Below are 25,770 nucleotides of genomic sequence, written 5' to 3'. Positions count from 1 at the left end.
CCACATTCTTTTCACAGCCACCTCCCCGCCTCCACTTGGCGCGCGACATCTGAGGTCGGGGAAACGCCGTGAGGACACACTGGGTCGGGACATGTGCAATGAGGGTGCCCGGAAGCCCCTGCGCGTGGGGTCCTCCGGGCCGCAGCGCCTCGAGGCCAGCATCGCAGCCAGTGGGTGCGGACGCGGAGAACGCGCCAGGACACAGAAGTTGGGGTCCTCCCGGCGTTCCACCCACCGCACCCCTAAGCCTCACTCGCCCCAAAACGCGCCCGAAACTCGAACTCGACGGGGTCTCGGGGTCCAGCGATCCTCGCAGCCTCCACTGGGCGCCCCTCCCGGAGCGCCCCTGAGACCCCCCGCACGCGCACGCGCGCACTCACACGGACGCGCGCGCGGGCAAAGGCTCGTCCCCGTGCTCAGGCAGCCCGGGCAGGCGCGGGGGGCGGGGCGGACGGAGGGAAGCGAGGGGGCAGGAAACGCCGGTAATTGAGGGAAACGCACACGCATTGCACCGGCGGCCTTTGATGTGCGCTTCCCGGCCAGCCCGGCCCCTCCAGGCCGGCGAGCCCACCCGGCGTGCGCCCCTCTCCGCCGGCGCTCCCTTGGGCGCAGGGCCGGCCTGAGCGCCGAGGACGCGTGGCATCGATTTCCTACGAGCAGGAGGGTCTGGGCTCACTGTGTCTCACGCGGGACAGCGCGCATGGAGCCCTTTTTGTTTTTCCCCCAACCCCTGGGCCTCCCAGGGTGGGTCGGGAGACCGAGCGCTGCGGGGGATGACCACGCTGACCGCCGGTCCTCATGGGGAGAGGCCGCCTTGCCTTGACCTAATGTATGTACACATATAAATACAGTGCTCGTCCAAATGACATTCCACTCACTCTCCCTCCCCCTCTTTTTTCTTTTCATCATCAGCAAATAAAGATTAGCCGGGAAGATTATAGAAAGCGTTTTCAGGCTGGCGCTGATCTTTATTCCAGGGGCTTTGTGATGATATTGATGATGATGATGGTCAAGTGGACAGTTTGATTTTTGTGTTTGGAGCTAGTTATAAAGAATCAATATTATATCAAGGGGTAACTTTCGTGATAAAGGACTTTAACCACTCTGGCTATTCATCATAAGTCTGTAGCAAGCAGATAGGTCAAAAGAAATTATATTGCACTAAAGAGTGAGTCTTCTTATCTCTCCCATACCAGGGGAATAAGGGACAAGCCGATCGATACAGTAGCTGCTGTATACTTCTTGCAATTATCAATAGCTGATTTCACCTTTTGAGGCCTGCATCTATTAATGCAAGCTAATAATAATCGTTTGAGCCTCCCTGTAGGCAAGGAGTCAAAGTTTTAACTTGCTCGCATTATTTATGTAATCATACATGCTGAAATGCCCCTCCTGGTCATTCGCTGCCCGAGCCACAGTTCAGCCATCAGGGGAGAAGTCCTTCACCGTCGTTTACATCCCTCCGTGAGAAGGCGACTGTGAGCTGATGTTTCAGTGTATGCCATAAAAAGCCAAGGAATGTTTGCCTCTGATGCCTAAGGTGAAGCTACAGTGTCCTGGAAAAAATACACAGGAACGCTGCGGAGCACACAACCAAGATGGACTGACACACTCCACACCCGGCTCGCATCTGTTAAAAATATTTAGGCGTATTTATCTCCATGGCTCTGAAAGCAAAGGACGTCACAGCAGTTGTATCCAGTATGGACAGGGCAGTTAGCAATGTGCTGGTTTATTTACCCAGAGCATTTTATTTTTATGGGAAAAGTCATCTTCAAGTAGGCGAACACAGGATTGGAAAAGGCATTTTCAAAAATCCATAAATATAATTTTTGGCTACATGCTTGCTAGCTCCCCTCCCAATGTAATAGAAAAAGCCACGTCTTTATAATTGGCACTTGACATGCTGTTTGCGTTGGGCTGTGGCACACCAAGCACAGATTTCCTGTTGATGGAAACATTTATCATCCTGATTGCCCCAGAGTGGCAGGTGGTGTTATCAATTACCTCTTCTTACCAATAATAATATTAGTATGGTAATATCTTTGCTCAAGTGAGAACCAATTAGCAGTCACTTGTCACAGCATTAAAGGCACAAAATCATGCTGGATTTAACCCTAAGAACCTAAAACAAAAGTTGGGGGTGGGGGAGGAACCAGAGAGAGGGAGAGAGGTGGCCAGATAAAAGAAAGGAACTTTGGGTGGGGGTGGGGAGGAGGAGTGAAAGAAGACAGAAAATGAAAGGCCTCATATTTGAATACTTTTTTTTTTCATTAAGTGGTTGGGGAAAATAAACACTTGTAAACAAAGCCTCAAAAACACCTTAGGTAAAGCTAGCTTCTGTGAATCTGGAGACAGGTAGCTTCCATAAACTGTGACTGTGATGGTAAATTAGAACCAACTATTCAACTTCCAATCAATCTTGCAGATAGGCTTTGTTTTATTTGAATAAATGATACAGATTGAACCAAACGCCTAATTATACGTTTCACTAATGTAAAATATACAGCATTAATTTGTAAATAATATTAGACAGACAAAATAATAATGTGTCACCTCTTAAGATAAAAACAACATTGCAAGAGGAAAGACAATTAACAAATTAGATTTAATTACAGGGAAGAAAAGCAACTTTTGTTTTTCCGAGCGTTTAGGTATGACAATATTAATAGACAGTGGTCATGTGGTGACGCGTGTGCCCCACTCCCTGCGAGTCTGCACAGCACAGGCACACTTCCCAGCGTCCCTTTAATATGGGCACGACCAGAGCGCACATCCTGCCTCATCTGTGAGCACAGTCCATGGACACGTTGTCACTTCGCAATGTATCTATGGTTGCAACTCAGGTTTATGATACAAGCGCTTTTATTAAGTTGCCGCACTGAATAAGAGCAATTAAAGAAAAGTTTCTGATCTGAGTGCAGAGAAGGAAAACAGGGAGGAACAAGCCAGTCAAGAAGTCGCACGCCTTTTGTTTTCTACCTTTGCTTTGAAATAAAAAGTTGATCCTGTTCACTTAGGCCAATTTTAAAAAGGGTGCGTCGCAGAAATTACTCGTGCGCACCACTTCAGCTGTGGGGACGTTCGCACCGGTTTCCGCTGCACACGCAGCCTCCCAGGCCCTCTCCTCCAAGGCTTTGCCGGATCTTCCAACGAAATCCCAGAGCACAGCCTGCGCTGGGGAGCCCGCAACTCTCCGGTTCTCTGCACCCCTAGCCGCCCGGAACCTGGGACAGCGCCCACGCCGGGCTGGGCCAAAGGCAGAGCTCGCACCCTGCCTTCATGCCCGGTTCACTTGCGTCCACGGAAGCGCCGCGCCAGCCTTCTCCATCTTCCCACTCGCGCATGACACGGCGACCCGCGCGACACTTCTGCAATCTGAAGGCTTGCTTCTTACAAATAAAGGGCCAGAGCCTCATACTTGCCTTCGTTGGAGGGACTTAGGAGATCCTCCCACGTCCACACCTTGTAGGAAATGCAAAACATATCGATGACATTAAACAGTTGCGTTTGGAAGCCCCAGAAAGACCTCAGGAAATCCTGCAAGTTTGTTGGAGAGAGGGGTGCGGGACAGGGGGAGCGGGCCTTACGCCACAGAAGGTGGGCGCAGCGCGCTTAAAATGACCCACGGAGGAGTTGGTGGCGCCGGGCCCAGAGGCTGCGTGGACTTGCTCCACAGGCGTCAGACGCCGTGGGAACCTCAGTCTGCTTCTTTTCCCCAAAGTGTGTCGGTTAAAAAAAAAAATAGAATAAGTAGTAGCAGCGGTAAGGAAGAAAAAAGAGGGAGTGACACAATTAACCAGGTCATGAAAGCTAGGATACCTTCAACCCCGTCTCTGGCCCACCAGCGGTCGTTCTGCGTTCTTCCTCTCCTCGAAAACAGTCTCAGACCCCTGCCTTTCCGCTGCGGCTCTGCGACTTCCCCAAACTCTTTAATCCTGTAAATTCTGCCAGAAACTCGCATTCTCCAGGCTGCTTTCCCGCCTCCCCCCTGCGTTCCTTTTTTTCTCTCCCCACCCGCAACGTCTCTCTTTGCCCCTCTTTTCTCAGAAAAATTCCTGCACTCGCCCCCACTCCGCGCGCCCTAAAGCCCGGGCTGCAAACTTTTCCCCGCCGGGCGTCTCTGCGCCAGATGCCAGAGCATCCCCCCAAAGCCTGAGCATCTGCAAAAGTTCGCAGCCTAACGGCGAGATAAAGAGATTTCCCCCGCAGCTTAACTAGAAAAGCGCCTTCGATGTGTGTGTTAAACCGAATAACTCGAGATTTCAAACATCTTTTATTTGTCTGTCTTGAAAAAAAAATAACTCAAATGAATACGCCTGCCACCAAAAGGCAAAATGAAACCAACCTTAAGGGTGTTTGGGTTTTTCTTTTTTTTTTTTTTTTTTTTTTTTTTTTTCCAAAAGTTGCGATGGGGGCTGTTTGGAGATGACCCCAACCTGCGCCCTCCCTTCCTCTGAGACTCTCCAGCGCTTTTCCTGGAACCCAAAGCTCTGACTTCGTCAAACTTACACAATTAAAGGCGGCGGGAGAACGCGGGCTAGGAAGCAAGCGGGAAGATTCTAGAATGGAAGGCAGCCCGCCGAGCGCGGCCAACCGCGCCAGGCCGGGGTCCGATGGAGCAGGCGGGGATTCCTACCCTAGGCGGACCCCTGCCACCAGCCCTGCCTGGAGCTCTCGGCCCTCGGAACGCCCCGGGCCGGCCGCTCGCCGCCGCCTTCCCCCAGAGAACGACTCGGGAAGCTCCAGGAGGCCATCTGTGCTGACGCTTCGCACCAGTCAGGGCCACTTGCAAGGACAAAAATCAGAAATTTAGGAAATGAAAAAAGGCGCACTAAGGCGAGGAGCACTGGCGCGGGAGCGGCGGCGACCGGGCCTGGGACACATCCTGGCGGCCGCTAGAGAAGGGAGGACACGGGCGGGAGAGCGCGCAGCGGGTGCACGGCCGCGGGTGGGAGTGCACGCCTGTGCACGCGGGGCGAGGGCGCGTGCGTGCGACCGCGGGCGAGGGGGCGAGGGGGCGAGGGGGCGAGGGGGCGAGGGGGCGAGGGGGCGGGCGGGGGACGCGCCGCGCCAGCAGCCCCGGGGTGTGGGGCAGATCCGAAAGTGCGCAACCCCCTCACCTGGCCCCCAGGTCATCCCTGAAATCCCAGGGACACGGTGGGCCGCGCGCGGGACTTTGGCGGAGTTGGAACTTTCGCTCGCGCTCGCTGCCCACTCCGCGGGCACCCGGGCCACCGCGCCCGTGGCGATGAGGCACTGGGGTGGACACCGGGGCCCTGCGGTCCCCTCCCTTTCCTGCATTTAAGAGGCCGCCGCCGGAGGAGAGGAGAGGCCCCGGCGGGCTGGCGCGGGGGCGAGGCTGCCCCGGTGGCGGTGGCGGGCGGGGCGGGCGCTCCGGAGTCGGTGGGGCCCGCGGGTTGGGGGGCGGGGAGAGGGGGGAGCGGAGGGGAGGGGGCACGCGGGGGAGGGAGGGAGAGGAGGGAGGAGCCGCGCGGCCCGCGCCGCTTCCGAACCGGAAAGTTGGTCTTGCCGAAGTCCTGCCACCGCGGCGTGCGCACTCCGCTCTGCTCCGGCCGCGAGGCTCCGAGCCGGGCCGGCCGCCTGGGGAGCCCGCGGAGGGGACGCGGGGCCGGGCGAGAAGGTCCGGAGAGCCGGGGGCACCTGAGCCCGAGCGAGGCCGCTGCGCCGAGCGGCGCCGACAGCCGCGGCGGAGCAGCGGAGGCGGCCGGCGGACCCCGCGCGTCCGTAGCGGGAGGCGCCCGAGCGGCCGGGCCGAGACAAAGGCGCCGGGCCGGAGCCCTGCCCGCGGCCGCTCGCTCCGGGAGGGGCTGCCGGGCGGCGGCGGGGGGGCGCGGCGCGGGGCGCGGGCGGCGGCGCAGACACTCTATAAAGGGGCGAGCCCGGCGCGCCGGCGGAGACGGCGCCGCGCGGACGCCGCCAAAGTTTGCCGCTTGCGCCCTGCGGAGCGGCGGCCACCGCGGCCCGCGCCGTACCCGGGCCCGCCGGAGCCGCAGCGGGGGCGGCCGAGGAGCGCGGCGCCGGAGCCCGCGATGTGAGGCGGCGCCGGGCAGCGCGCGCCCCGGTCGGTCCCGAGGCGCCGCGGCCCCTCCTCGCCGGCGCGGCCGCTAATTGCGAGCGCGGCCTCATTTGCATAGGCCGCCGGAGTCCGCTGGAGGCCGGCCAATCCGCGCGGCCCTGGGCTAATGGCCATGCATTATTCACCAGCCTAATTGCTCAGCCCCATGCGCGGCCCGCGCAGCCGCCGCCGCCGCCGCCGCCGCCCCGCGCCCCGCGCCCCGCGCCCGCCCGGCCGTCCCGCGCCCGCCCCGCGCCGTCTCCGCCGGCCGCCCCGCTGATGTCGCTGCCCCGCGCGGGGCCTGAGCGCCGCTAGCAGCATGTCCCGGCGCAAGCAGGCCAAGCCCCAGCACCTCAAGTCGGACGAGGAGCTGCCGCCGCCGGACGGGGCTCCCGAGCACGGTGAGGGCCGGGGCTCCGGGGTGGCCGGGGGTCTGGGGCTGCCTGCCCGGGCTGGGGAAGCGCGTGCGGCGGGAGCGGCCGCGCGCGTGCGTCCGAGCGCGGGAGAAAGTTCCCCGGTTCCCGCGAGCGAGTGTCCTCCCCGCGCCAGGCCGGCCGCGGGGACCCGTGTGCTTCGGCAGAGCGCGCGCGGCCGCGGAGAGAGTTGTGGGCGAAGTAAACTTGGCTCCTCTCCTCCGAGTTGGGGAGCTGCGCGCGGAGGGCGCCGAGGCCGCGGTCGGCTCGAGGACTGCGCGGAGCCCGCGCGGCCCCGGGCGGAGGCCGGGGCGGGAGGGAGACCACGGCGCCTCAGTCTCCGCGCCGCTCCGCGGGGTCTTTGCACCCGGACGCTGGGGCCGGCTTCGGCGACCCCGAGGCGAGCGCGGCGGCGGGGAAGGCCACCGGAGCCCACCTACCGCTGGACGCGGGCCGGGGACCCCGCCGCCTGCCCGGCCAGCTTTGTTCGGCGCCGCAGGTCCCAGGGGCCCCACGCCACCTCTCCGGCCCCGCCTGCGCCCCCGGCCCCCCGCACCGCCGGCTTCGGGTGACCCGCGCGTCGCAGCGCGTGGACGCATCCTATGATCGCGTTACGAGGCGAGGGGAAGGTCGGGGTCTCGGCCCTGCCTAATGGCCGCCTGGGGGATTAGGCTGGGGTGAGCGCGGCGGCGGCCTGGGGCCTGCCCTCTGCACGCGGCAGAACCCCCGTGTTTCCGGGGCGTTGCAGGCTCTGCGCGGGCCTTCTCCCGTCTCTCTGGATCCACCGAGGCCGGGCGCTGGAGACGCCTTTGCAGTCGTTTCGCTGCTAGGCGCTTCCTCCTTGAAACCTCTAAAAGCGAAGGGCAGGCGCCGCGCAAGTTAGAGGCCGGCGGAGGGCCGGGCTTCCCAGAGCGGCACCTTAGCCCCGCCGAGTTTGGGGTGCCCCCGGGCCCCTTGGTCGAGTTAAAACCTCAGGCCGCGGCCCCAGGCTTCGGCGCGCCCCGCAGGGCCCCCAGGGCGCCAGGAAGGAGGGCCGAGGAGGGCGGCGCCGCGCCCCCGAGCCTGCAGCACAGCTCGCACGTAAAATAATTTGTTCCTTAGGAAAATAGGCAGGCCAACTTTTATGATTGACCCATTACAAGTTGCAGGAGGCAGATGGTGATCTTTTTACCCTGAGAATGAGACTGTCTGCGAAAAGGAAACGGGGCGGAAGAGTTTCCCACACAGTGGAGGAAAGTTTGACAAAGCAGGTAGACACCCATGTCGGATGAGAACGAGAGAGCATGCTTGTGACGCGGCTGGGGAATTAATGAATTAAATAAAATGAGTGAGCTTGCTGGGGGCTTTTTGTTGCCGTGGAGGTAAGGGAGTCTTATCTGCGTAGCCAAGTCAGCCAAGATTAGAACAGGCGATATGCTAAAAAGAAACGCTTGCATATGGTGGGTAGATTAAGGACAAAGAATCTTTTTGTCATGGAAATGGATTTTTTTTTGTTTTGTTTACTTCATCACATAGAATTTCTCACACTTGGTTTGTTTTGTATCGCCCTCAATGACTACATGATCAAATGAATGGATTTATTTCTGCCGAATGAGAAAGACAGTCTTTCCTTCAAAAGAACTACATTGCATCCCAGTGAGGAATTTTAAAGCTTTATTATTGTGGCTCCTGAATAGCTTAAAATCGGCTTTCACAGCCGCCCCAAAATGCAACAATGTAAATACTTCTCAGCTTTGTAGGGTCGTTATCAAAATGTGCAGTGTCTCCTTTTATTAAAGCATATTTTAATTAATAGAGTAAAACCCCTTGTATTTAACAATTAACAAGCTGAGGCGCTGCTATTCATTTTTAATTTCACTTCAGAAATGTGAGCATGCTGAACTTAATAGTGTAAACATGTAGAGGGCTATATCGCCTATATTTGAAAGCCTAAGATGGGATAAATTATTCACAAGTTCTATTTTGAATTCCTCTTGTGGCTGCTCGAATTTATTTAGACATGCAAAATATTCAGGTATTTCACCCATGGTAGAATTAAAGTTCTTCTCAAGCCTGTGTTTTTCACAGCATCCAGAGTTGTAATCCAGACGTTGCCACAGTTGCTGGTCACATTTTGCAACAGGCCCAAAATACACTGGGACTGAGTCTTGGCCGAGCTGTTTCCACGCTTGAGGATAGTTTAGGCAAACTATTTTTTTAAGTTCTCTCTCATTTAATTATTTCCAAGCAGATTGTCCATGGAGCACAACAGACACTCTGTTCACTGTTAAGGAATGCCCCATTTCTGTGTTACCCAGTCGCACTCAGCATCGTTCCTCAGATGACTAAGTAAAAATGTTTTTAAAATAAATAGGTGTGGAAACCAAATTATTCCAACGTGAATCAGATCGTCTCAAAATTGTAATTTTGTTAAATGCGATGGAAATAAACAGACCATGCCGGAAGTTACAAGTTAGCTCAGTCACTTTACAATGTTTTAGAAACGAAGTAAATCATTCCTTTGTATCACTCGGGGAGTGACATATTAATTAAAGCAGCAGGTCCATCTACAAGCAGTAAAATGGAAAGCTATTGATAATGTCATGCAGAGCAAATATTATATGCAAAAATGTTTAGTATAATGGGGGACATGCACAGTCACATTAATTTATAGCACAAAGCCTGTGTTTCTTAAAAAAGAATTATGATTTATTTTTGAAGCAATGAAAAGATTCTATACAAAAATGACTGGTGCTACCCAAACCTTATCACTGCAGGAATGAAACACGATGACGTGTCTAGAATCAGAAAAAGTAAGGATAATTTATGTAAAGTTCTAAAGTCATCCTTTTGTAAAAAATATGCACATACTTATTATTAAGAGTCATTGAGACATTCCTAGCAGAAGATGTCTTTCATTACTTCCTTGCCAACTGTCTCACTCCTCTTTTCGAGGAAAAGGTGCTGCAGCTTTGGGGTCCAGTTAACTTTACGCCACTAGTAATCTTTTGAGGCAGCTGAGTATTTTTGCTCTAAGAAAAATTAATTAAAACTTCCAATCACAGTTAAAACTTTAAAAGATACAATATTGCTATTTCTTGTGTAAAACAATTTAAGAAAGATACGTTTTATTGTTGTTAGAAAATACATATTTAAGAAGGAACAAAAGGATATTGTAATTTAAAACCATTGACCTACCATCCTGTATTTTGTTTGTTAGCACTCATTGCTTCAAAGTGTTTTTATTTTCTGCCAACTTAGAAGTATAAAGTCCTTTTAAATGTGGTGAGTATGTGATTTGAGAATTTACCAGTGGTATTCACAGACTGTGTCTGAATGAAGGGAAAGGCTCGGCCACCAGTGCTTGGCTCAGGACCCTTTTCTTTTATCTGTATGTGCATGGTTTGCCCTCGGTGCTCACATTTACAACTCAGCATACCAAAAGGAACAATGCAGGAGCCCCTTTCTAACATTCACAGGCAGATTGCTTTCTCTGAAACATGAAAGGTAAAAAGTAAGTAACCGGGTTGGGTGGTGGGAGACGAAAAGAAGATTTTGCAAACATTTCTTTGAAAAACAATGTTAAAAAAACGTAACCTATTTTAAAAATGCACATTTCTGTGATCAACAAAAAAGCTTGCCAATTAATTCCCACCTTACAGAGAGAGAGCTGATTATGTAACAGAGTTAGGGAATTTTATGTGCAATCCATTTTAAACTTCCATGGCATATGCATTATCCGGTATTTTTAGATCCGTTGTTCAAAGCCAGAAAGAGAAAAAGGTATAGAGTAACAGCAGGAGTTACTTAGCAAGCTGGTTATTTTTTGTATACAAGATGACGGCAAAAGTGGGTCAGATTTCATTCTGCAATCTCTAAAAAGCTATACCATTCATCTCCAGGTAGCCCTAAGAACATTTTCTTTTGGGGGTAATTCAGCAAAAGTACAACCAGGGTTTCTACTCTGCGCTGACCATTAGTTAGAATTTAGCATTCTTAAAAGGATTGCCACCGGCGTTTATTTAGGTACAATAAAAATCGTTTTTACTTCTAATGAGGTTATGCACCATCTTTGAATGCTACGAGATAGTTTCAAGAAGCTTAATTTTTAAACGATAACAGGAAGGATGTTTTGTTTTTATTAGTTTTTATTTTCCTGCATGATTCGTGGACTAGTTGCCAGAAGAAGCCCCACATGTTTTAGTCTCGTGGTGACGTGAGCGGAGCCGCTGCTGCAGGGAAGTGTTTGTAGTCACAGCACACCTCCGTCGCTGCGTGTCTCACACACGATCAAACGTAAAATGCAGGTAAAAATTGAGCAATCTAATATTCCAAGCAAAGTTTTATTTTAAAAAAAGCCTGTCTCGGAGTCTCTCTCATGTAATTTCAACACATTTATGACTTAAAATGCAGCTAACTGATTTCCAAGCAAACCAGGCCAGTCATGTTCCAGAAAGTATCAAATATTAATTGTAGGAAAATAATGGAATGGTCTCTATGTTAAAGATGAAGATTGATTTGTTTCTTAATTGAAAAGGGAAGAGTTCTTGAGACAGAGACACTGTCCACCGAGGGGACCGGATAATGCCAGTGTGCTGTCTAAATATTTTCCTCTGCGGGCCTGTCTTTTTCAATCACCTTCAGATTAGTTATGCTTACTATCTAAAACCCCTGCCCCCTTTGCATTCTCTGAGAGCATTAGCAGCCAGTTCGGCGCAGAAAGCCTTTTTGTCTGAAGTCTGAAAAGGTGGGGCTGCAGAGTGCTGGCCAGCTTCCGACCGTCTCTCCCTGAAGGTGGGTAGTTAGAAGTGCTTTGACAAGCCTTGCTGATTTAACCTTTGCCTGCTTTGCCCTGCCAGGGGTGGCCGCTAGATGTCAAGCTCATAATACAATTAGTGCATCTGTGCTGTTGACCTTGGCAACAGGGCTCACCACTGTTCTGTTAAGTGTTAACACTGAATCTGAGTGTTAACTAGAGCTCCCGCGAGCTTGCGCCGTGCTGCACAGCTTCTCAGACGCCATCTAGTTCAGCACAAGTGTTTATAGTTCTTGAAGAAGAAGAGAAAACGGCTTGCTTTTGTGTAGCTATTGCATCTTGAACTGTCTAATTAACCCTGCAGGTGCCGCGGCACTCTGTCGAAATTCGTGGTCATCACTGGCCCTCTTTTCCAGAGTGACCTTCGAGGCACTGTTTGGTAATGGTATTGTGGGATCTGTATACCTGCAGAGTCACTGGTTTCCACGACCTGGGGCCGTGGCTTTTCCGGGATGACTTTTTGCGTCTGTGCAGACTTTGCCTGTAGAAATGAAACTGTGCCGTACAGTGCTGACATGATGGAAGTGATTCCATCACCTGACCCCAGGTGTGAGCGGGCTGACAGTGGCTACAGCTGACCGGAGTCTTGTTTCTGGATGCAGCGTGGTGCAAGTCCCTCTAGAGCTATTTAGGTGTAGGCATTTATACGTCTAAGTGGTCTTGCATATTTATTTTTATGCATAGTGGGTTTGAAAAATGGCCAGTGCTTGGGTGCTTTCCAGTAGGCATGTCATGAACTAGCACGTTTAATTTCATGTGTTAAGTCAGTGAGACCACAGCCTGTGAATTTAAACCATCTGCATAATCTTCACCAAAAGTGACTTAGCAAAACCTTCTTTTCACCCCCCAATCATATTTTGATTGAAATTGTTTGCATCGGCTGACAGATTTCAGGTCTGTGTGTTTTTCATTAGGCATAGATAGTGATGTATGTGCATTCATTATAAGTGTGGTTCCAGCATAACATCTAAATGAAAAGAACTATTGTGCAACCTGGACTGTAACAAACGTCTTATTATTTGAAGCAGCGTCGAGGGCAGATAGTCGCTGTCCCGCTCCATCCGCGTGGACCCATAAAGGCGACAGTGTCTCCTCCCCGGTGCCTCACCGCACAGATTAAAAACTGCAAATGTTTAAAGCAGAAGACAGTTGGTGACTGTGCCACAGGTGGCCGTGACTTAACAAATGTGAGGTGTGGGCCACTGCGTTGATGCGGGCGTGCGCGGTCAGAGCCGCGTTGAGCATGGCAAGAGTGCCCTCCACTGTTCAGCGCCGTGCGCACACGCTCTGAGGTCTCCGGAAAAGGACAGAAAATTTTTCTATTGCGTCTGGAATTTCTTCTACATTGTTAAACACAGTAGGGGTCTCTATTTGTCTCCTCCTGTTTCACAGCTTGGGCTCAGTATGTGATAATTCATCTTTCTTTATGGGATTCAAAGCTATCATAAGGAGTTAAAAAGAATTAATTTGCAAGAAAATTAAGTGTCTCCTAACAATTTAGGAAAACTGGAAAAATGCTCTCTGGATCTTTAAGAGATGGAAAGACAAAGGAAAAAGTCCATTTTCCTTTTTTGAAGATCCATGTGGCATTTTAAAGTTACTAATTGAAGTGGAGAAGTTACATCCCTTTCCCTGCACTTAACAAATTCTGCTTCTCCTTTTGTTAATTGTAATGAGTAAAAAATAGGCAGCAGAAGTGTATTAAAGGTGAGCTTTTCAGATGGATAAAGAAAATTATAGAACACCTATCTTAATGCTACTTTGTAATTGGTTAGTTTATTTACAAGTCACTGTGCTTGAAATGTTAGGACTGTAGCTTGAAATTTTTGAAGAAAGCTTTGTCTTAAATATTCTGTGTGTGTACAGTGTGTCTTAGTACACAGTTCATACTCAGGCAAACATAAAGTGTACGTAAAAATTGAGCATTGTAATATTAGTCCAAGTAAACTTTTATTTTTTACAAAAGAAAAAAGACTTAGGTTATTTCTCATGTGATTTCTCACATAAAACCAAATCAAAGGATTGGTTTGCTTGGAAATCACACAGCTGCATCTTACACACACACACCCACACACACATACACACACTACAATGTTTTTCACGTGTGGCTTTAAAAAGATAAAAGCTAAAAATTCTGCTTGTCATTCTGATACCTCATTCCTTAGAAGATGGGTAGATTCTATTACAGACCAGGAATTAAAGCTGAGCGAGGAGCAGAAATAGTCTGAGGGGCTCCTTTCGCACCGAGAGTCACCGCCGAGACCACAAACATGTTTGTTAAACATTCTGTGTATATTGATGAGAAGGGGAAAATACATGTATTGTTTAAACTTTCATCTTTGCACCTACCCTTTTGTTAGAGGTTTCTCTGAAAGGCATGTGGGACCCTCCTCGCCTCTTCTGTACACCTGAGAAACACAGACAGGCAGGGATGTGCCCATGGTGATGGCGACCCTGAACGTCTTCGCTGTAAACAGCACGTTGGGATAGCTGTAAATTAAATGGAAAAATAACTCTATTTTTATCCCGTGTAGTGCAGGTGGCCAGCGTGCACCATGGGGTGACGCTGACTGAGGTCAGCTAAGCGGGGGTTGTACCAGAGCAGTCCTGACGCCTTCGTGTTCTCACAGGAGCAGTGCAGCAAATAGGTTGGTACTTCCTGAAAGTGGCCCTGGCCAAATACTGCCGTTCACCAAGAAGGGAAGAGCGTTGGCTAAGTTCTCTGTTAGTGAATGGGTTGGCGTTTTTCTTAACTTGTTCTAATATAATCCCATTCCCGGCCATCCGTGCTGTTGAACAGTATGCAAAAAATGAGTTCCTTTGACCTTAATGGTCATGTTGGCAGTGCTTGCTTTTTAATTCATCCCCTTAAACAGAGAGGGAAAATGAAAATTGCATTGGAAATAAATTTCTCAGACTTGTCACTGTGACGCTGTTGTTAACGGTTCCTCTCTGATACGGTCTTGCCTTGACATACAAAGTTTAGGCCATATTAATTAATGAATGTAATCACTTCTATTTTTGGAGCATACAGGCCAGTTTAAAATATAAGTTTAATTTTAAAAGATGGTTAAATACATTTGAATCTGACATAATATTGGCTTTAAATGCTGGCAGGATTAAAGGGCATTAGAAGTTGATATGATAAAATTGTGGACTAAATTCAGATTTTCCCCATATGGGTTTGCTTGTTATAGACGGCACTTCCACGTAAGTAAATAGTGTCAGATTAGCACATCAACACTTTTATATATGCATTTGATCACCATCATGAGGAGAGCCACAGAAGCAGTTTCTAAGAACTTTTAATTCTTCAGACTGCGTCAGATGCCAGCACTCTCTGCAGGTCAGCACATGTCTTGCCACTTCTAAAGAACTGTCCTTAGTGAAATAGATTCAGTTATTTCCTACAACCAGTTCAGTCAAGTGTTTACTATGATTGTTTAATAACATTCTTAAAGTATGCAGACAAAATTTTAATTCCATATGTGATACGTTAGGTTGTTTTTTTTAAAACCTGTATTTCTTTTATTCGGGCCTATGTTATGAAATTCGTTCTGATCTACAGCTTTGTGGAATGCTAATCACATTTAAATGTTGGTGAGAGGCAGTCACAGCTTGAGCACGTGAGAACAATTGAGGTGATCACATTGGTATTTCATACAAACCTCAATAGAAAGTATAGATGATGATCCTGATTCATTTGCCTGAAATAATAAATCTGAATTATATTGAAATGCTTTTTCCTTCATTAGGAATAACCTTTCAGGTCTGTTTTAGTCAAAAGTCCAATTTATTATGGAGCGTTGCTTATGCAATCCAGCGTAGTCTGCTTCCTGGGGCTCATTCACAGAATGAACTGTTAGCAGGTGCAAATGATCACAATGCCGTTTTAAACACAATCTCCTTTTTCGATTTTGAAGGAAGAAGTGGGAGCTTATGTTACTTTGAAAAGAATATTTTCATTGTGTTGGCAATTATCACTTAAAATTGTTTTAAACAGTATGACTTAACTATTTGGCAGAAAGTGCTTAAACATTCTTTGCACAATTTCCGCAATTGAGAAACAGTTGCAATTCAGCAAACTTACCAGTGGGAAAAGTGAAATTACTGCCTGTGGAAACACTTCCCAACATCCATGAATTAGGAAGTGAACCCTAAAAATATTTTAACATATTTTTAAAAAAACAAAAACTATTGGGAATGTAAAAATGCAGATCGTTCAGGTAAACAGAGACTTGTTTGGGTCAGGACCTTTGCAAAAACCACAAGATCTTTTGTGACATAATCTGGGAGATGTTCAGTTTTAAGGATAAAATTTATTTGTGGTTATGTAAGTTAATTTTTTCAACACTAAACTCACTTTTAATGATCCAGGAATCAACCTAATTTTAAAGCATTTTCTCAAAGAACTGCCTCTAATACATAGTCCATAGAAAGCAAAAGTATTCTCTTAGTAAGATACACGCTTTGTAAAACTGCAAATGTATATACTGCCTGAATGTTTTTGTATAGCATGTTATAAGTTATACATTTTATGCCCTATAAGGAGTTAAGTGTAATTAGCAAGCATTTAGTTTATTGAGATGTTCCATTTTAAAATATTTCATATCATAGTTTCAAAATATTGGAAAACCCCTTAAAATCCTGCTCCTTGTCTAGGTACAGTAGTCATTTCTGTGCATACAGATGTATGTGGACGCTTAATGCAGATGCACTTTTTAATGGCTACTTAGATTTTTGTTTTTAAACATGCAAGTCTGCTGAAGAACATTCCAGTCCTAGAAATAAGTTTAAAAGTGGACATTCTTTCCATTTTGTGATTATTTTTAAGATGCATGACTAGAATTTGAGCTAGGCCTTATTTGTTATCAATCATTAAGAAACTACTTACCTGAACATTTGAGGCCCTTTTTGTTTTTTGCCCTGCTTCATAACCTTTGGGGGTTTAAAATTAGATTTTGCATACATTGAGCAAAGTTGAGTACGCGGAGTATTTATTTTGCTAATGCGCCTATCTGCAGTATCAATCAGCTGTGTCTTTGCTTCCAGCTACAGTCAACCTCATTACAGATACCTATTACATTCCTTGCTCCATACAGTAATGAGACTTCTTGCTGCAGTCTGATCTTCAGTGCTGAATGTCGTTTAAAAGTCTAGCAGGTTTTATGGGCTGCAAGCTCTAACTTCTCTCCCCTTCAGATGGTTTAGCCAGTTAAGAAAATGCTAATTGAACACTGCTAATAATTTTTTAAAGGCATGTATAAATTACCTGGGAATAATGCCTTCATAGTGAGTCACAAACTAGCCTCCAGAAAATATTTTTCTTTTCCAGTAGAGGAAAAGTATGTTTTTACACGATATTTTTTTTTAATCAGAATTTTCTGAACTCAGTGCTAAATTATTCTTTTTCCAAAACCCTAAACAAGGTCAACAACAGATGTTGGAGCTTTTTAGCAAATGCGTTTGTTGGTGCTCTAACATTAAATTATTTCCGGGGACACCGACTTGAAGATGTTTTGTTCTCACACTCAACGGTGCGCGTTTAACAAAGAGCTGATGTGCAGCTGTCATTGTGTCTGTTGGAGCTGATTTGTTGCCGTCACTCCATCTGTAAGTTGACAAAAAGCAGTTACAAGTCAGTAATATCCAGGCAAGCACAGAGAACCAGAGTAATTGTTGGAAATTCGTTTTTACCCCAACCACCCAAAAAATGGAAGGTAGCGACGTTGCTGTATGTTGATTTCTCGTTCCTGTATAGCTATTTATTTGATCAGGTGTGAATTAGAGTTGTTCATTAAACTTGGTTGTTATTCGGCACAAGAGGGTAAGGGGAGACAGAGGAAGTGGCTGCCTGCAACAGTAATTAAACATGTGTAACCAATTAAAGGGTTTCCACTATGGCGCAAGCATATAATTTGCTAAGTCTTCTATGAGAATAGATGAAAGTAGGTACAAAAAGTGTGTCTGACTACAGCATCCTCATGTTAAACATGTCAACATAAATGAACTTTAAATACATAATTTCTAGTTTGTTAACAGACCACCGAATTCTATTGGCTAATAACAGTAACATGTAATTTTAGTTCATTTTGCCAAGAAATATTGCCTGTGACAGAGCCAATTAATTGTGTTAAACATGATGTGTTTTATGCCTAGACTGTATTGATACGGATTTGGCAAATCCTAAAATGCAGAAGTGTACCGTATCTGGAAGAGAGCACAAGGGCAGAGAGAGGGATTGCTCTGTTGCTCTGAGTCGGGGGAGATTGTTTTTCTGAACTGATGGAAGAAACGCTCATGTTTTCTTTGTTACATTCACAAATGAAAATATTGAGGCAAAATTGCCTACATAAAGTAAATGCCCATTGACCTGAAAGGTTCTGTCCGTAACGTTACCTTAAATCTGGACTGTCCGCGTTGCATGAAGATGAGAAATACGCGTGGTGGGGACCACACCGGCCACAGCGCGGCCCTGTCAGGTGCTGATGTGAGTTTGAAAGGTTACAGATTAGTTCAGCAATGTTAAGTGAACTGGCAAAGGCATCTCTAATTTTGCTGGAAATGAGGAAGCTGGACGGTAAAGGGGAATCCTAATGAGCCCATCGAAAGCCGGCTTTGTAGCCAACAGACAGTGTAGCCGCGGATTGTATGAAAATATTGGAAATCAATGACTTCTATGGAATTTCATTAGGAAGCAGTATCCACAATTGATAGGGCCTCATAATTTGATGGATTGGGCTAAGAAAATGATTAGCTAGCTAGAAAGAGTCATAGCATGCGCACGCTGGGACGTCAGACATGTTGAAGTGGGGTAATTTGTACAAAATAAAAAATATTGATTTTACGCTTGCAAAATTTTGAGATGGAGGCGGGCGCCCGGCCCCGGCTGACGCAATCTCTTGGTCTTGCAGCCGCCCCGGGGGAAGGCGCGGACGACGCGGACAGCGGGCCCGAGAGCCGCAGCGGGGGCGAGGAGACCAGCGTGTGCGAGAAATGCTGCGCCGAGTTCTTCCAGTGGGCGGACCTCCTGGAGCACCAGCGGAGCTGCCCCAAGCTCCCGCCCGTGCTCATCGTGCACGAGGACGCGCCCGCGCCGCCCGCCGAGGACTTCCCCGAGCCTTCGCCCGCCAGCTCCCCCAGCGAGCGCGCCGAGAGCGAGGCGGCGGAGGAGGCGGGGGGCGCGGAGGGCGCGGAGGGCGAGGCCCGGCCCGTGGAGAAGGAGGCCGAGCCCATGGACGCGGAGCCCGCGGGGGACACGCACCCGCCCCGGCCCCCGCCCGCGGCCCCCGCGCCCCCCGCACCCGCCTACGGCGCGCCGAGCACCAACGTGACCCTGGAGGCGCTGCTGAGCACCAAGGTGGCCGTGGCGCAGTTCTCACAAGGCGCGCGCGCGGCGGGCGGCTCGGGCACAGGTGGCGGCGTGGCGGCGGCGGCCGTGCCCCTGATCCTGGAGCAGCTCATGGCCTTGCAGCAGCAGCAGATACACCAGCTGCAGCTCATCGAGCAGATCCGCAGCCAGGTGGCCCTGATGCAGCGCCCGCCCCCGCGGCCCTCACTCAGCCCCGCGGCCGCCCCGAGCGCCCCGGGCCCGGCCCCCACGCAGCTGCCGGGGCTGGCCGCGCTCCCGCTCTCGGCCGGGGCCCCCGCCGCCAACCCCGCAGGCTCAGGCCCTGTCGCCCCGGCTGCCTTCGAGGGCGCGCAGCCCCTGTCCCGGCCTGCGTCCGGCGCCAGCACCCCCGGCGGCCCCACCGAGCCCAGCGCCCCCGTGGCCCCCAGCGCCGCCCCCGCTGCCCCGACCCCGGCGCCGCAGAGCAGCGCAGCCTCCTCGCAGCCCCAGAGCGCGTCCACACCGCCCGCGCTGGGCCCCGGGTCTCTGCTGGGCGCAGCGCCTGGCCTGCCAAGCCCGCTTCTACCTCAGACCTCCACCAGCGGAGTCATCTTCCCCAACCCGCTGGTCAGCATCGCGGCCACAGCCAACGCCCTGGACCCACTGTCCGCGCTCATGAAGCACCGCAAAGGCAAGCCGCCCAACGTGTCGGTGTTCGAGCCCAAGGCCAGCGCCGAGGACCCGTTCTTCAAGCACAAATGCCGCTTCTGCGCCAAGGTCTTCGGCAGCGACAGCGCGCTCCAGATCCACCTGCGCTCGCACACAGGTGAGCGGCCCTTCAAGTGCAACATCTGCGGGAACCGCTTCTCCACCAAAGGCAACCTGAAGGTGCACTTCCAGAGGCACAAGGAGAAGTACCCGCACATCCAGATGAACCCATACCCGGTCCCCGAGTACCTGGACAACGTGCCCACCTGCTCGGGCATCCCCTACGGCATGTCGCTACCCCCCGAGAAGCCCGTGACCACCTGGCTGGACAGCAAGCCCGTGCTACCCACCGTGCCCACGTCCGTGGGGCTGCAGCTGCCGCCCACTGTCCCCGGCACGCTGGGCTACACCGACTCCCCTAGCGCCACCCCCGCCAGCCGCTCCCCACAGAGGCCCTCGCCCGCCTCCAGCGAGTGCGCCTCCTTGTCCCCCGGCCTCAACAACCCTGAGTCCGGCGTGGCGGCCACCGCCGAGTCCCCACAACCGCTCCTGGCCGGGCCACCCCTAACTAAAGCCGAGCCGGTTAGCCTGCCTTGCACCAACCCGAGGGCCGGGGACGCTCCTACAGGAGCGCAGGCCGGCACCGGGCCCACGGCCACTGCCGCCACGGACAGCGCGACCACAAGCCTCGGGAGCCCCGGGCTCCCCGCCGTCTCCGAGCAGTTCAAGGCCCAGTTTCCCTTCGGTGGGCTGCTGGACTCCATGCAAACGTCAGAAACCTCGAAGCTGCAACAGCTGGTGGAGAACATCGACAAGAAGATGACGGACCCGAACCAGTGCGTCATCTGCCGCCGCGTGCTGAGCTGCCAGAGCGCCCTGAAGATGCACTACCGGACGCACACGGGCGAGCGGCCCTTCAAATGCAAGATCTGCGGGCGCGCCTTCACCACCAAGGGCAACCTCAAGACGCACTTCGGCGTGCACCGCGCCAAGCCGCCCCTGCGCGTGCAGCACTCCTGCCCCATCTGCCAGAAGAAGTTCACCAACGCTGTGGTGCTGCAGCAGCACATCCGCATGCACATGGGCGGCCAGATCCCCAACACGCCGCTGCCCGAGGGCTTCCAGGACGCCATGGACTCCGAGCTGGCCTACGACGACAAGAACGCCGAGACGCTGAGCAGCTTCGACGATGACATGGACGAGAACTCCATGGAGGACGACGCGGAGCTCAAGGACGCGGCCGGCGACCTGTCCAAGCCGCTCCTGCCCTACGCGGGGTCCTGCCCGCCGTCGCCGCCCTCGGTCATCTCCAGCATCGCCGCTCTGGAGAACCAGATGAAGATGATGGACTCGGTCATGAGCTGCCCGCAGCTGGCCGGCCTCAAGTCCGTGGAGAACGGGTCTGGGGACAGCGACCGCCTGAGCAACGACTCGTCGTCGGCCGTGGGCGACCTGGAGAGCCGCAGCGCGGGCAGCCCCGCCCTGTCCGAGTCCGAGTCCTCGCCGGCCCTGTCGCCGGCCCCCAGCAACGGCGAGAGCTTCCGCTCCAAGTCCCCAGGCCCCGGCGCCCAGGAGGAGCCCCCGGAAATCGCGCTCAAGACCGAAAGGCCCGACAGCCCGCCCCCCGCCCCGAGCCTCGGAGGCGCCCCCGGCCGCGCGGGCATCAAGGAGGAGGCGCCCTTCAGCCTGCTGTTCCTGAACCGAGAGCGGGGTAAGTGTCCCAGCGCTGTGTGTGGTGTCTGTGGCAAGCCTTTTGCTTGCAAGAGCGCGTTGGAAATCCACTACCGCAGCCATACTAAGGAGCGGCCGTTCGTCTGCGCGCTCTGCAGGCGGGGCTGCTCCACTATGGGTAATTTAAAACAGCACTTGCTGACGCACGGATTGAAAGAGCTGCCTTCTCCGTTATTTGACCCCAACTTTGCTCTAGGTCCCAGCCAAAGCACTCCTAGCCCGGTCTCCGGCGCCGCGCCCACCATGATCAAAATGGAAGTGAACGGCCACGGCAAGGCCATGGCGCTGGGCGAGGGGCCCCCGCTGCCCACGGGCGTCCAGGTCCCTGCTGGGCCTCAGACACTGATGGGCCCCGGCCTGGCGCCCATGCTGGCTCCCCCGCCGCGCCGGACGCCCAAGCAGCACAACTGCCAGTCGTGCGGGAAGACCTTCTCCTCGGCCAGCGCCCTGCAGATCCACGAGCGCACGCACACCGGGGAGAAGCCGTTCGGCTGCACCATCTGCGGCCGGGCCTTCACCACCAAGGGCAACCTCAAGGTAAGAGCACGGCGGGCTCCAGTCCGGCTGCGGTGCGGCCCAGCCTCGGCGCCTTCCTCCGTCCTGCTCCCGTCCTGGCCAGGGGACCAGAAGCCACGCGTGTTGGGGGGGTGTGTGCGTGTGTCGTAGGGTGTGCATGTGGGTCAGTAGCGTGGTGTATATGCGTATGTATACCCATGCACGGGTATACATACGGTGTGTGTGTGTGTGTGTGTGTGTAGGGTGTGCGTGTACATGCATGTGTGTGGTGTGGGTGTGTGGTGGGGGTGTGTGTGTAGGGTGTGCGTGTACATGTGTGTGGTGTGGGTATGTAGTAGGGGTGTGTGTAGGGAGTGTGTGCGTGTACATGCATGTGTGTGCTGTGGGTGTGTGGTAGGGTGTGCATGTACATGCATGTGTGTGCTGTGGGTGTGTGGTAGGGTGTGTGTAGGGTGTGCGTGTACCTGCATGTGTGTGCTGTGGGTGGGTAGTAGGGGTGTGTGTAGGGAGTGTGTGCGTGTACATGCATGTGTGTGGTGTGGGTGTAGCAGGGTGTGTGTAGGGTGTGCGTGGGTTAGTGTATGGGTGTGTCACACGGTGTGATGGTGTGTAGGCTGTGCATGCGGGTGAGTGGTGTGAATGTAGGGTGTGATATGTATGTAGGGTGTGCATGTGTGGTATGGGTGTGTATGGTGTGCATGTGGGTGAGTAGCATGGTGTGGGTGTGTGGTAGGGTGTGATGTGTGTAGGGTGTGCATGGGTATACATGCATGTGTGTGATGTGTAGTGTGATGTGTGGATAGGGTGTGTGCATGTGTGGGTGGTATGGGTGTGTAGCAGGATGTGCATGTGGGTGAGTAGTGTGTATGTAGTAGGGTGTGATGTGTGTGCGTACAGTGTGCATGTGAGTAACGTGTAGTCGTGTGTAGGGTCACATGAGTGCGTGTGTGGGTGCCCCATGTGGGGTGTGTGAGGTATTCATACATGTATAACGTGCACGTGAAAATGTGCATGCAGTGTGTGGTCTGGCACGCCTGTGTGTCCCTGTGCGCACACACATAGACTGCATCCCGTTAAGCGGCTGTGGGAGGAACAGGAGGCTGGGCCTCTCCTGGGGCCACATGCAGCTGGGCCTCTGATGGCTTCAGCAGGAGTCAGGCATTAGTTAGGGGTGAGAACACTCACTTTGCAACTTGGTGGGCAGGCCCAGGGCCCAGAGCCCTCTCGAATCTGATAAAAAGTCAACTTAGCTTTGAACCTCACACGTCATACAGGCAGTTCCAAGGCAAGGCCGCCCAGCAGGCCCTGTGGTTCCGTCCTTGTGGCTGCCAAGAGGGCCCACAGGAGGGTGCTGGGTGAGAAGCTCCCGGCGTGGGGCTGGGGAGCCAGCACTGTGCTGTGTTCCTGTGGGAGGCCCCAGCAGCAGCGTTAGAGACGGGGGTGTGGCGAGCGCTGGGCGGCTCGGGCAGTGCCTTGCACTGTCGGCTGATGGCTGGTTTCTGTCGTCTGTGAAGTGCACGTTTGCAAAGCCAGCCTGTCTGGGCCCCGGCAGCCTCTTCAGACAGCCCAAAGATTGGTGCCTATGGTTTCTCCCGGGCATGTGTGGGCCAGAGAAGAACCGCCCAAGGACCGGCTGGCCACAGGTGGCCCTGGGATGTTCCAGTGTTAATGTTTCTTATTTGAGAGAAAGCAAGACGAGAGAGGCAGTCAGAGTCCCAGCACAGAAGCTGCAGGGTGGGGGGCCGGGAGGCCGGAGGGGACCCAGGGCTCAGGCGAGTGAAGGCACCAGACCCGGACCATTTGAGCTCCAGAACATTCTCTGGGTGGCCACGTGGATTTTACACCTTAAGGGAAAATCACTCTGAAGTTTGTCAACTGAAAGGTCACATTCATTAATTTATATTTATTGGTTTTGTTTATTGTATTCAATAAAACGAGATGTTGCATGTAGAAATACAAAGTGCCCAGAAACGTCCACCAGTGTTGTGTTGCCCCTGAGTGGTGCTTGGGAGCGGGGTGGCCCTCTGTCTGCCGCCGTGGAAGCGGAGCAGCTCCGCCTCCGTGGCTGGGCGCTTACTGGTGGGCTGTCTCCATGTCTCGCGCAGGTGCACATGGGGACGCACATGTGGAATAACGCCCCCGCGAGGCGCGGCCGCCGCCTGTCTGTGGAGAACCCCATGGCTCTCCTAGGGGGTGATGCCCTGAAGTTCTCTGAAATGTTCCAGAAGGACCTGGCAGCCCGGGCAATGAATGTTGACCCCAATTTTTGGAACCAGTATGCTGCAGCCATCACTAACGGGCTGGCCATGAAGAACAATGAGATCTCCGTCATTCAGAACGGAGGCATCCCTCAGCTCCCCGTGAGTCTCGGGGGCAGTGCCCTGCCCCCGCTGGGCACCATGGCCGGTGGGATGGACAAGGCGCGCACCGGCAGCAGCCCACCCATCGTCAGCTTGGACAAAGCAGGCTCGGAAACAGCAGCCGGCCGCCCGTTCACACGGTTTATCGAGGACAACAAGGAGATTGGGATCAACTAGCCCGTGACTCGCGCGTCCGTCCTGCCCAGGCCCGGGGCTGGAGCATCAGGCGTCTGACCTCTCCTGCCTCAGTTCTCCTGAGTTTCACACGTAGCAGAACACGCTTTCACCGTGTGGCTGCTGAGAGGCGGTCTTGGAAGCAATGCATGGTGCTCTCAGCGGCAAGCCTGACTGTCCTTGAGAACTCTGCAATCTTTTAAATAAGTTTCCGTCAGAAAAAGTGCTTGAAAAACCGTCTTAGGACCAGAAAGAGCTCACAACATGTCCCCTTCCTTTCCCCTAAAACCGACTAATCTCTAGAGGGAGAAACGGTCCCCTGCAGTATTCCAGTGAAACTCATCCGATGGTTTCGTTTGACTGAGACACTTGAACTATGTTTTTTAGAACGCTTCATCGCAGAGACGTGGTTTAGATCTCCCCATGCTGTATATGATAACAGTATCTTCGTCTGTAGTATTTATAATGTTAAGATTATGCGGGTAACAGACAATATACTAGCCCGATCTTAAATGAAGCTTTTGTACCGCAGAATACATCTGGCTATGTGATTTTGTTTTTAAAGCAAGGTTTGTTTTACTAAAGATAAGTGAATTATTTCAATGCAGGCAAAGTTGTGAAGTTCCGTTGGGAAAGATAGCATGCTTTTTGTGTGCAAGTACCTGTCAGTAACAAGCCTTTTTTTTTTTTTTTTTTTTTAATTTAAATGTTTGTAGCTGCTATGTGGACAGTTGTTTCCTAGTGTGGTCTGTAGCCCAGGGACTGGGGAGCAAGTTACAGACAGACATCACCGTAAATCACTCACAGCATTATAAACAGCTGTGAGAAAATACTTCACATTATCAACACTGTACAATAAAAAGTAATGTTTGTATGATGTGGTTGCAAACTCTTAATTTATACTATTGCACTTTTAGTATTTTGTATTCGGGAGGTTTGTCTATAATTTGAAAATTTAAAAAGATGTAAAGTATTTTATAAATAGTACTTTGGTTTAAGGAAAATGGGGGAAAAACCTGTTTCTTGTTTTGTCTTACAGTCAAACAATAGTGAAAATCCATGCCACTTACACAGGAAAGCCACCAAACTTGTCAGCTCCTCAGTAAAACAGGGCCTGCCGTTTCTTAAAATGATTTACTTAACTTTTGTACAAAGCCCATTTAAAAGCTGTGACCACCCCTAAGGAAACCTTGGTGCGTCCATCCCAGGACGGTGACATCAGTGCAAGCCAGGAAGGCACCTAGAGGACATTGTGCAGTTCTGAGCTTCATGTAAGCGGGTCTCTCACACCCACAGACAAGATTGTGGCTGCCTGGCGGCACTGGTCACATGGACGGGAAACCCAAGAGAAACAGCAAGTATCAGGCAGTACAATCAGTCATGACTTTGAAATTTTCCGAGTTCCTGATTTATTTATTATCTTCTCAGATGAAAGCAAAGCACAGTGTCCTCTGATGATTCAGACACAGCCTGGTGCGGATGGCCGAGCCTCCAGCCGGGAGGGCCCGGGCGGCGGGGGCGGTGAAGGCGGCGTTGTGTGAACTACCTCATTTTCGTGTGTTGCAAGTGTGCTGCGTCTGACACTATGACCTTCCAACAACGGCAGTGTTAAGGGCTGCTCTGGTAGCTGGGTAACAGTGCCAGGAGTTGCGTGCCTGAAGAAA

At 51.8% G+C, this 25,770-nt stretch overlaps 1 protein-coding gene across 1 annotated transcript; it reads left to right on the top strand.

The window, feature by feature from the left end:
• The first annotated feature begins 6,373 nt into the window (after nt 1-6,373).
• On the top strand, nt 6,374-24,980 carry SALL3 (spalt like transcription factor 3). The gene is made up of 3 exons (XM_039463767.2): nt 6,374-6,480; nt 18,202-21,593; nt 23,678-24,980. The coding sequence occupies exons 1-3, from the start codon at nt 6,399-6,401 to the stop codon at nt 24,107-24,109; spliced, it is 3,906 nt and encodes a 1,301-aa protein (XP_039319701.1). The 5' UTR covers nt 6,374-6,398; the 3' UTR covers nt 24,110-24,980.
• The last annotated feature ends 790 nt before the right edge of the window (nt 24,981-25,770 follow it).

This window comes from Saimiri boliviensis, chromosome 13 (genome assembly GCF_048565385.1).
Source record: "Saimiri boliviensis isolate mSaiBol1 chromosome 13, mSaiBol1.pri, whole genome shotgun sequence".
Classification (NCBI taxonomy): Eukaryota; Metazoa; Chordata; class Mammalia; order Primates; family Cebidae; genus Saimiri; species Saimiri boliviensis.
The sequence above is the reverse complement of the archived record's forward strand: the minus strand, read 5'-3'. Positions and strand labels throughout refer to the sequence as shown.